The 12,324-nt window shown below is 40.2% G+C and overlaps 1 protein-coding gene across 2 annotated transcripts in view; it reads right to left on the bottom strand.

Moving 5' to 3' along the window:
- Positions 1-12,324, bottom strand: part of VPS54 (VPS54 subunit of GARP complex) — a 46,585-nt gene that overhangs the window by 12,823 nt on the left and 21,438 nt on the right. For both annotated transcript variants that reach the window (XM_062490655.1, XM_062490656.1), the window contains 9 exons: positions 11,781-11,907; positions 10,648-10,755; positions 8,301-8,356; positions 6,748-6,844; positions 5,906-6,243; positions 3,959-4,088; positions 3,342-3,523; positions 2,516-2,628; positions 1,170-1,233 (listed from right to left, as the gene is read on the bottom strand). In XM_062490655.1, coding sequence (XP_062346639.1) covers positions 1,170-1,233; positions 2,516-2,628; positions 3,342-3,523; positions 3,959-4,088; positions 5,906-6,243; positions 6,748-6,844; positions 8,301-8,356; positions 10,648-10,755; positions 11,781-11,907 — 1,215 coding nt within the window. The remainder of the gene's footprint in view (positions 1-1,169; positions 1,234-2,515; positions 2,629-3,341; positions 3,524-3,958; positions 4,089-5,905; positions 6,244-6,747; positions 6,845-8,300; positions 8,357-10,647; positions 10,756-11,780; positions 11,908-12,324) is intronic.

The raw sequence follows: 12,324 nt of genomic DNA, 5'->3' as shown, positions 1-12,324 counted from the left end.
AGGTATATTATCAAACACATCATATATTAAGCAAATTTTATCCTTTAGAGCAATCCTCCTACTCGACCTGAAATGCTCTTCAGCAGTGATATCATCTGCTTGGCACATAAGTTCTCAGCCATCAGATTCTGTTTCCAATTGAATAATGACACATCATAAAGCAACTCATAAAATGACAGCTGGTCCAAGACATCCTGTACATCACACCTTTTAAGTTGGGTGCAAATTGATGTTAGAACTCTGGGGAGTGAGATCTTCCAGGGCTTTACTCCCTCTCCAAAAAACACTCTCATGCATAATTAATGCTTAAGCCTCACACTCTCTGGAAACACAGCATGCTTTTAAATGAAAGAAATAAGTGAGTATCATACATTTTAAAATTGTCTCTGATATAACCAGCTTTAAGAAACCACTTTCCAATTCAAATCAGCCAGGATGTCAAGAAATATCAAGCTTCTGAGATGGCCCATACCTTATTCTGAATAAGATAAGCAACCATTCAGTAGTGGACTCAGGTATTTTGGTGCTGTCCAGCCTGGAGAGATCTTACTGCAGCTTTTCAGTACTTAAAGGGGCTTATAGGAAAGATAGGGACCAAGTTGCTAGTTTGCTGGTGATAGGACAAGGAGCAACAAACAGTTTTAAAATAAAAGAGGGTTGATTCACCCTAGACATAAGAAAGAATTTTTTTTTTAAATGAGAATGGTGGAACACTACTACAGGCTGTCCAGAGAGGTGGTGGATGCCCTAGCTCTGAGCAACCTGGCCTAGTGCAAGGTGTCCTTACTCACTGCAGGCAGCGTGGACAAGATGATCTTTAAAAGTCTCTTTCTTCCCAAACTATTCAAAGAGTCTACAATTTTTGCCAGAGATTGTTAAGAAATAAGTGTGCTCAGAGACAAACCCGTATTTTTAGATGTGTGTTTTCATGAAATATTTGGAAAAAAACCATTCAAATAAAATGATAAATTAAAACCTAGCCTCTTCAGAGAAAACCTTTTTCAGAGAAAAAAATGGCATTTTAATGTAGCAAAGAGCTTGTAGTGTTTTAAAACTGTTGGGAACCAAAAAGAAACTAGTCTGTGAAAGGAGAGGGATAGCATTCATCACAGATCTACTCAAAGTTCTTGCCAACTAACCCAGTGCTAAGAGAAAAGAGTACATCTTACCCAACTGTTGCATATTTTTGTCCTTCAACAATAAGGAATTCAGCTGGCTTTCTTTCTTCAGTAGCTAGATATTTTAGTAAGACAGGAAAAGGAGTGAGTTAGACTAAAAACAAGTGCAAAAAATGCTGTTTATAAAAATGCAGCTTTCACTTGCTAAGGTTTGAGAAAACCCACAATCTCTGTAGCAAGCACTTCTCTCTTTTACAGGATTTATTCAATAGTTGATCACCCATCAAAATATTTACAACCCATAAAGTTACTTCATTATCTGCTGTGATTTTAGATCAAAAAATCTCATAGTCCCACAGTCATTTTGGACTTAAAAACTCCAAATACAACAGGTTACAAACAGAAGAAAGACAGAAAAAGCCACTAGGTTTTCTGCTACACATTCTCAAGTGACTTGCTGTGTGTATCAATATTTTAGTTTCAAATTACTTTTTCCTCAGGCTTCATAATAGAAGCTCTTACTGATGCAGTTTTTCATGCTAAATTATCTGCTTGAAGGAAGCTGCAGGAGATTATTTTATGAGCAATAGCTGATGAACATATTTTGGTGTCATGTTCCATAACTGGAGTGATTATTGCTTTAGTACATTCTCTGTTATCTGCTATGTTCCTTCTGGGAGGTCAGGGTTTCTCTATCATGACATCTCTGTATTTTCTTCCTTCTAATCTCTTGCCATTTTCCTCCCTCTCTCTGCATGTTTTCTTCTTCTTCTGGGTATTCACTTCCCCCAACCATCACTGCAATACAGGATGAGTATTCCCACGAGGTAAGAACACATTAATCATCCCCATGGAGCACACAAGAAAGTGGGGCAGGAGGAGGAAAAAGTGACTTCTCTGAGGTCAAATGAGGTTTCTGTGGCAAGTTAAATAATTGAATGAACATGAGTTTTCCCTTCCATGAGCAGCCACATGGCATGCTGCCTTCCATTTGAACTGGCAGAGGAAGTAGTGGGAAGGAGGAGCTTCGTTTCACACAAGGAGGGCTGAGCACATTCATGTGCTCCTCAATCCCTTGCAATTCCTCAGCAGTGCCTTGTGGGAAATGACTGAATTTGTGCAGAGACTGCAAGCTTCTACACTGTGAATATTTGTATAAAAAGGCAGCTCTCTAACACTTCTGGGAATTTTCAAAAAGTAAACAGATAATCTTTCAGCACAAGGCATTTCAAAAGCAGTAACAAAAAAAAAAAATAGAAGAGAGAACAGCTATCAATGTTCTTCTCTTCAGCAAGCAAACACAGATCCAGCATGCCATCAAAATATGTCCATCAATATTCAACAGCAGAATTCACAGGCAATAAATTAATTTCACACCAGGACTGCAAGATACACACCTGTTGGTTTTTTTTCAGGGAGAGAAATTCTGCCATCTGACACCGAATCAACAAGGTCCTGGAACTCAGCAGGAACTTCAGCTTGCTTCCAGCGCTCATTGTCCAAAAGCAAGCTGGTTATAAACACAAGAGAGAGGAAGCTGAGAAAGAAATAGCTTGCCTTGACACTTCTCCTGCCTGTAATGCTGAAAAACAATTCTAAAAAAACCACTGGCCCCCAAAATGTTATGTCAGTCATCTCCATGAGAAGGAGGTCCGCAACAATTGTCAGCAGCAAAACAGAACAATACTATGCTGGTCTAGAGAGCTCACAATTTGTTCATTCAATCTGTCATAGGGGACCAAAAACTACACCGGGCAATAGAAGTCTTTATCAGATCACTGCCAATGAAGTAATGCATATATACATTGGAATTTTAACAGCTTTTGGTGGATGAGAGCAAACAGACTTGATGGACGTTACCGGCCAGGCTGTTCCTCTGAGCAGTTTGGGTTTTTTTTAGAAAACATCTGAAAGTGAATTATTCGTAAACCCCTGAAACAGAGCAATCCTGCCCTTCAATGTTAGTTTTGTGTATTTTCTATAGCCATTCCTGTACTTATTTAATTAAGTGTAGAACAATCCAGTTTGAAGAAATCAAGTTAAGAAAACAGTAAAAGTCTAAATCAAGTGGAAATAATTGGGATTTAATACAGGGTTTTCACTCCCTGCTTTTAAGTGTAACAAGCTTACTGATGTTCTAGGCAACAAAAGGTTGTGTTCAGCTGGCATACAATACAAAAAATTATTCATGGAAGAACACAAAGACTATCTACCCAGAGGTACCTTAGTTTTGTTTTCCTCTCCTCATGAAACCTATTCACAAATCTGTTGGCTTGACTCTGAAGAGCTCCTCTCAAGGACATGCTTTTCCTGCCACAGATCTGCTCAGTATCCAAGATAAAGCCTTCCATCAAGCGAGAAAGAGTAACAAACTCGTTGGAATTCAGCTTCTCTAGGAAGCCATCCTGCATGCAAAGAAAACCACTGTAAGGAGACAACACCACAAAAATTCAGAGACACATGGAAATAACTAGTCAGCATGTCTGAGGGCTGCTACAGTTTGAAGAGGCACATTATTTAACCCTACATGTGACACACTCAATAGACTGCAGTGCAAGCAGCTACCTTGTCACAGACACGCATTCTCTGCAAGAGGCATCAAAGACAGAAAATCAGAATATTAAAAAGAGAAAGAAATAGAAGAAACCAATGCTCTCTCACAATGATTTACATTAACACTGGTGTGCTCTGAGCATGACCATGCAGAACCTGTGGCAGCAGGAACAATTCCTACACTGCCATCATGGATGCTGCTTCAGAATCCTCGGTAAAGCAGTAACCTGGAAGTGAATGCTCACCAAGCATGAGGCACCACCAGCAGTCTGACCCAAGCTCCTCACCTTTGCTCTTGCCATGAGGAACTTGACTGAACGATCGTGGCAGACATCAGAGGCATTATAAAGTAACTCTTGGATATTGTTTGCCAGCCTGATCAGCTCCAGGTCAGTCAGTTTCATGTCCTCGCTGATTCTACAAGTGACAGAAGCAGTTGGCTGAGCATCAGTTTATGGAGCAAACAGTATTTTTGCACACAGAAGGAAAGAGCCTTGCAGCAACTGTCAAATGCAGTCATTTAATCACAGATGCACATTTATACAGATGGGATCTTCTAAGCTGCTGTCAAGGTCCTGTCAGCCCCCCTTGTAGCAAGGAAATGCGCAATGGCACATTTTTTTTTTTTATTCTGCATTCTAATTGCTATTAACGATCTAAGGGTAAAAAATGACATAGCCATTACTCATACAATAAATGTAATTAACAACTTACTGAGTTAAAATTTACCCAGCTCCTGTGAGACTTCAGCATCACAAGCATATGACAGATAAAACACGGCACTTTTCTTCCAATGGAAGTGTAAAGCCTAAAATAGATACTCTGCACTCTCCACAGCCTTAATCTATCTAGCTTTCATTCTATTACCTCTTTAGACTCCAGGCTCTTAAGGTAGTGCTTTTTAGAAAACCCTGTAGGACTTGTCTACTGTTCTGAGGTCAGCACTTAGCACAGCTCTGCTGTCCATGGTTCATGCCATTAGTGAAGATCACAATCTTCTGGCCCAGCCCAGGGACTGACAGCACAACAGGAGAGAACTCAGGACACTACAGAGCAGCAACTGGGATAACACTGCTCTGCGTATCCAGACAGAGAGCAAAGGTGCAAACAAGAAGAGCAACGAAGTAAGTTCATTTTAGACAAAGTTATGCAACCAGCCTCAGAAACAACCTTATTCCTGAGAAGCTCTAGGTGGATGGTAAATTTTTAGCAAACTTGGCAAAGAGCTCCAGACTAGTTTGGATCCAACCCCCTTCCCTTTCCCTGCTCTCCCACAAAACCCTGGACTCCTCTTCGCAAATCATTTCTCCTCCAGCACACAACAGATGTTCAGACATACAGAGGCCTGTTTTTTATGCACAGCATATTTATTTTAAATCTATCTCCTTCAGCCAGCATTGTCATTTGGTGGGGAAGGTTTCTATCAAAACTAACAGCTGCTTCAGCACATAAGTACAGGTACTCAAGGACCAAGCAAGCAAGGGCAGGCCACTTGCTGTCTTCCATCTCTCAGCAGAGTAACAAGTGGTATTTCAGTTTTGCTTCATATAACTCTGTATCCAGACATGCTGGCTGTTGAAGTGGTTCATGCCCAAGTTCCACACACATTATGCCTGGTTCTGTTCAAAAGATAGCTCCGACCTGCAGCCATAAGTAAGGGGTGCATAAAAGGATGCCAGAAGGTTGGAACTCTAGAGACTGGAACACCTTGGGGCAGCACTGCCTAATGTAACCAAAGCACTGAGATGGATTTATTTATTTATGCGGGTCAAATAGTTGATGACAAAGAAAGTTTTTCTCTAGAATTTATCAAGGCGTATTCCATGAAGCCATCTTAAAAACAAACAACCAACCAACCCCAGGAAAAATAACCATAGGGAACATGGACAGGGAACAGCAATTAAAGGCATGACAATCTGTCTTTCAGGGACTCACATCTCTCCTGCTCTCTACAAAAGCGGCCTCCCCAGAAAAACTAATGGAGAAGGGGCTCTTTTCTGGAAGAACTGACATAAATCAGTCCCTGCACCACTACATAAGGAGGTGAAAAAAAGGCAAACATAACAGTGCACTCTGATGGCAGTCTCTAGGGAGAGACCCACTACACTCCACCTACCTAAAAAGCACATTCCTCCAAAGTCATTTTTGTACTGTGTGACCAGAAACAACCGCCTGCACCTCACCCCTCGTTCCGGCCACGCTGCCAGCTGGAGACAGGCAGGGTGTTCACTCACATCATCTCTACTCCTCCTGGAGTAACAGAAGAGGACGTGTGCTCCTTGCTGGACGAGGAGTCAGTGGTGCACTCGGGCTCCGAGACGGAGTCGCTGCTGCAGGGCTCGCTGTTGGGAGAGGTGTTCCTTTGGGAGGACGAGTCGGCTGCTCCGGCCGGGAGCTCCCCATCGCCGAAGGCGTCGCTGATGAACATCCCCTCGTGGGTCAGGTAGGCCACCTCGCTGTCCACCACGCTCTCCTTAGCAGAGCTCTTTTGTAACGTGTCCTCCAGGTCTCTGTTTTTTTGGTTCTTGTCTAGAACCAAGAAAACCACGCTACGGATAGTATTTAACGTTGCCTAGAATGAAATATGACTTTTATTACCAAAAAAAAAAAAAAAAAAAAAAAAAAAAAGAACACCCCAAAACTCAGTGCCAGGAGTTTGTGCTAGAAAGAGATTTTCTTCTGCCCACAAAATTAAACTAAATCCTGGCTTTATTTTCTCTCACATAGTTAGTATTTAGAGGTAGGTCCGTTTGTCTGATGGCAACCAGTATCTGACATTTCTGAGATAGGTGAAAGAAACCTCATTTGGAGCAATCTGACACGTACAAAAGTCCTGTGCTAATCCCTAGCATCTTAGAATAGAAGTAATCGAGCAGAAGAGGTATCTTCTCTTTGCCACTGCTTTCTTTGTTAGCATTAATCATTTTTGCCCTGGATGCCGACATTTACATCTCCTTTCAATCAGAAGTTTGAACTCTACAAGCAAAACCAACATCTCAAGACTTCAAATGGAAAAGCAACTTCATTCCCTTTTGTGCCTGAACTATATGAAGTTGTTTGTAAATTAATGTCTTACCTTTACTCTCTTGAGAAAGATGGTGAATTTAGAAAAAATATTCTTCAGTAAATCAAACCACTGAGGAAAATTCATCATCCGCATCTGGTCTGCAAGCCTAAAAAAAGAGCAGTATTCAGCAAACAGCACATGTTTGCTGGCCATGATGCCTACTGGCACATAAAGGAAAAGAAAACATGCTTTAAATGGAATTGCAAATATAAGGAAAGCTGTGTAGATTTTTATCTGGCAAGCAACAGACACCACCCAAACAACAGTCATGATCAACACAAAGTAAGTGGAGTGGGGAAGGAGGGATATAGAATTAGATTATACTAAAAGAAAATGAAAGCTTTACATTTACCCTTTAGTCTTTCCTGGGCATAATGTTCTCTTCCCAGGGATAAGTATGTTACCAACAAGGGATGGGGTTAATAACATTTTCACAAACCACATGGAAGGAAGAAAAAATTACCAAAAATCCTACATTGAAATGAGACCACTTCTGCTATTAAAGTACAAGCCAGCTGTTTGTGGCAAAAGGGCAGAAAAAATCACTGACAGAACAAAAATTAAAGCCTGTAATACACAGTTGGGACCCAAGAGCAGAAGACTAAACACTGGAGAATGGCAACCAAATATCCAACGTGTAAAAATGACCCTGTGCCCAGTCATTTCCCAGTCTGGGTATGAAATCCATGCAGGTTTTGCAACTCACTTTGCTTTATCAGCTGGACTATTTTTATTATCTTGGGGTAACACTTTGCTGAGTCAAGTGAATCATAAAGCCATAGAAAAAAACAGAAGCTGGCAGGGGCCCCTGGAGCTGGGGCCTCTGGAGCTGCCTTGGCCAAGCCCTGCTCAAGGCAGGTCCAACTACACTGGGTTGCTCTGGGCCCTGAGCTCGGGGTCAGTCAAAGCCTGAGTCCCAGAGCACAGATCCCACAGCTTCTCTGGGCTTGTGTTCCAGTGTTTGACCAGCCTTATGGGGAACAGATTCTCCCTACGATTCAACTGGCATTTCTCATCTTCCACATTGTGCCCACTGCCCTCTGTGCAATCTCTGAGAGGAGTCTGGCTTCATCTCCACCTCTGCTCTGGTATTTGCCTTTGCTGGGCTTGGTGAGGCTGCTGATGGACCATTTCTAGTGCTAGAGTTGTCTGCTCTTCTCTCTGGATAGCTCCTGTTCTTGATTATGGGAGAGGAACTTAAACTAATTACATGTTTTAATACAAAGTCCCAGATTATGGCAACAGGGAATGCTTTCAAGTGGAGACATTTCCATTCAAGAAGTATCTCCATATATTCAAAAGATATATGTTTCATGTAGTGAGATTCACAGAAATTTAGTATTTCTTTAAAAGGTAGATTTAAGGTAACATTAGAATCTGAATGAGAAGTAAAACTACATCCAACCAGAGGTGGACAAAGGCAGAGTCTTAAGATGCAAGAGAAGCATAATCCTTAATTATGGGGAAACATAAGCAAAAAATAGAATGAAAAATTTATCTATGCTAAAAAACATACTATTCCCACCCACCACCACCACAAAAAAATCTGGCTGCATACTTACTTAACAACCACTTCTGTATCTATTTCTTCTATCTGCGATACCGTATTAACCACACACTGTCAAATTTTAAGGAGAAAAAAAAAACAAAACAGAAGAAGATCTTAGCTTCTTTCTAACCACTGCTGAGTTTCGTAACAAACACATTACATTAACCCTCAAGTTAAATAAGGAGAAGCAAAATAAGAAAGACATACTTGCATCACTTAACAACTTGTTTCTCTAAAAACAAACAAACAAACAAAAAACAACAAAAGAAACCCCCCAAAGCAGCTGGTGCATAAAAAAACTGACCAGCTTCCTCAGGTCTCCAGTATAACCAGTTTTCATTCCAAACACATCTAGTTTTGCACGCCATTTCATTAATCTCTTTTTCCATTACTTGTAAGCCCAAGGTACAAATCAACTCCACTGAGACCAAAAAAGGTTTTTTTCCCAAATACCAGTCAATAAACTGAACAAATAAATAGTAGAGTGTGAACTCATCTTGCTTTAAGCACGTTTGTGCTTGAGGTGACTGAGAGCTGCCATCTCAAGCCACATGGGTTTTACCTGTGCTCTGAACAATGGTGGACAGTACAGAAGATTCTGAAGAAGAACAGAACCTTGTTCTGGAACTATGCAGTGTGCTCAGTGCTTACAAACCTTGGCTCTTATACTTGCCTGGCAGCAAAAACCTACTAAAATTCACTGACCAGAACAGCCCAGCAATGCATTTGAAGAGGAAGCACATTTGAGGTGTGGCAAGAAAACAGTTTCCTTTATTAAGGAAAAGTACCCCTAAGAGTTGAGACAATGGGCCACCATAGAAAAGCATTGCACAAGCCACACAGGAATACTCAAATCCTGCCTATTTTCCTTATTCAGCAGAAATTTACACTGGAATTTGATTAAAAGTTGTCTACTATTAAGCAGAGGGGAAACCTGAAAAATGCAACTTAAATTTTCCCAGCAGAATGGGAAAAACATTTTGAGACCAAGAATGAGCAGAAAAATAGGGAGTGTTGTCTATTATACGATCAAACAAAGAATCTTAAGGGGATAGAAAAAAGTCTCCTTATGACTGCTGATACAGCCAAGTGAAAAGCCAGTGGAAACTGTGAGGCAGATGAACAACTTTATCCTGGTGTTATTATTTTATTTTTTTTTAATTTACTAGCAATATGGGCCTATCCACCTTGTACAACCAGACCAACAGAACCATGGGCGTGCAGTGTGAAAGGGACTGGAACAGCCAAGTCTGGGTGAAAACAAAAACCTTCAAATAACAGTATTAAAAGACCAAATCCAAACTTCTAAAATCTAGGTTCCCAACCCACAATGCAGCTGTGAACTGCAGACTATCCTATGAGGACAGGACATGCCCAACTCAACACCTATCTCTGAGCCTTTGAGATACAAATCAGAATGAGAGAATGAGGTCATAGCACATCAGAGCACAACTCTTTGAATAATAACCTATCTCTAGGGAAAAAAAAAATCCTTACACAATATTCTCACATATGCAGGCAAACAAGATGAGTAAAACTGAAAGTACCAAACACACACCCTAAGTTCAGCCTAAGATTTGTCTGCAAACGAAAGTCATCATGTCACTATCCAAATTAGCCAATGTATTTTCCCCAGAGAAGTAATATGGATTTTGTTCAATTATAGGTTTTAGCTGGTTTTATCAACAAGGTTTTTTGGCTTGAAAGATACTCTGCCCTAAATGGCAAACCACCACACCAATGCAGAAAAGGACTTGAGGCTTAATTTAAGTTTTTTTTAAAGGTAAGCACTTCCACCTTCTCCGTTACTTCACCCTGCTCTCTCAGAAAAAGGCAAGGATATTTTTCAAACTTTTATCATGTGCCTATGCTAGTTCTGTGTGAACATTAAAACAAGAAATATTTTCTGTACCATTTGCAGGGAACTCATTTGTTTAAACTGGCAAGTTCTATGATTCTCCTTTACATGTTTACACCAAGAACTTGAGGGTTTTGCTTTACAGTGTGTTTGAAGGGAGAGGTTTGTAGTGGGGTTTTGGAGTGTTTGTTTTGTTGTGGCTTTTTAATGAAATGTAGTGTTATGACACAACTCCACTATTTCAGAGAGCCACGTGTTAAGAGAAAGGAAAGTTCACAACCATGTTAATTTTCCAGAGAAATCAGGGACCTTATGCTACCTACACCTTCCCAAAGTTATTCTGTAAACACCTCTGTGCTTCAGGGAGCCCTTTAAGCTCAGCTGATCTGAGAGACCAACAGCCACCTAAAAAGTTCATCCGAGTTGTTCTTAATGACTAAAAAAATTTATTTGCAAGGGGCAGAGGAAAGCTTGTCAGATACATTAGAAATGTTTGTCTTACCTGTTTAATTATATTCTTTGCAGTATTAATCATTTCATCTCCATATATTTCATAAAAATTTAGCTTCCTTTGTTTTAGAAGTCCAAATACTAGAGATACAAGTCTCTCCTATCAAGAGAAAAGAAAATTGAGAAAAAAAACCCCACACACATACACAAAAAATATCAAGGTAAAGACAAGAAACAATTTTAAGAAATTGCACAGCAGTAAGAAAGTTCACATATCAAGCACACAGTGAAGAGCATTTAGGTCAATCCAATTCCTCCAGACTAATGCCAAGTTTTGGCTATACAAAAAAAGTTCCCTGTGGCAATACCAGCTGAGTTTCTCTCTCCCACCCCCTTTCCTGCCAATTCCTCAATTGGGCTCATTCACAAGTGCTTAAACCTGTAGATATTTCTAACCATGAGTGAGTTTCCTGATCTTGAGCAAAACTGACAGGAGGCTCAGCCCAAGTGAGAGGCTGGCAGGCTGCAGCACAGAGGGCAAGGAACCACAGGGCAGAAATGGGAGCACTGCAGTGCTACTGCCAACCACTACATCTCATGAAATGCATTAAACAAGGCTGAACAGGTCATAGGCTCTAGCAATTACTGAAGAGCCCCACAGGCAAAATCCCAAAAAATTTTTTTCTGGGCTAGAAAGCAACCACAATAGCTTAATCTTCATATGCTTATGGATCTTCAGAGGAATGAGAAATACATACACTGTGAATGAAGCATGCATTCAGGACAAGCATATGCTTTATGGGGAAATAGAATAAGAACAACATGCAAATATCAGCTTTCACTGCAAAACTGAAATTTTACAACCAAGTCAATGAGAGCCCATGTTCTTTTCCACTTACATGCTTAGGTTCATGAAATGAACTCAATATACATTTAATCAGAGAAAAGAGAACTGATTATTTTGAAAAAATAAAGTGGGCCTAGATTGCTGTTCAGAGTTCAATTAGAATTATTTAATCTTATCAAGCACAAAAATAAATGGGTGGGGAGAGGTGTGGATGAGAAGATAAACAGTCTAAAATTATAGTGTTGCTACTAAGGACCTGATTGAATTAGTTGGTACTAATTAAGTATGTTAAAGTGCAAACATATTCATGAGATAGTTTATTTCAGTAACAGACATACCTCTTCTAGAATTTGGCAACCATCTTCTAGGGGTCTATTTAAATCATTGCGAGCGTAAGTTGAAAACTCTGCAATCATCATTTTATCTATCAGCTTTTCCAGTTCACAAAGCTGTGAGCCAAGATGCCTAAGAAAAACAGCCATTGAGATATGAGCTAAATAATCAACCTAAAAACGAATCATTAGTTCACAGTTGAAGAAAACAACCACCCAGCAGGAAATTTCCATGCAATCAACGCTGGCTTAATGGGAGGCTCCAATCTTTCACTCCTCAGAGCAGCTGAAATCATGCATTTTTCAGAGGCACTGTCACCTTACACCAAAACATATGGACTTGAATATTGATGGAGGATAAAATTTGGAAGTAGGGCTTTTTTTTTGGAAGGTGCCAAATACCTCTTTTCCCAATAAGTGAACTAGAACTGAGACTACTCAGTGCTTGTCAGTGTAAAGGTGTTAAAAAGAAGGAATACTTCTTTTGCTTGTTGAGTTCCTCAGAACATCAGTCCACAAGTTCTAATTCAATCATCTGAGCTTTTGATGT

The sequence above is a fragment of the Cinclus cinclus genome, chromosome 3, assembly GCF_963662255.1.
Source record: "Cinclus cinclus chromosome 3, bCinCin1.1, whole genome shotgun sequence".
In the NCBI taxonomy this organism is placed as follows: Eukaryota; Metazoa; Chordata; class Aves; order Passeriformes; family Cinclidae; genus Cinclus; species Cinclus cinclus.
This window is presented reverse-complemented; position numbering and strand designations above follow the sequence as displayed.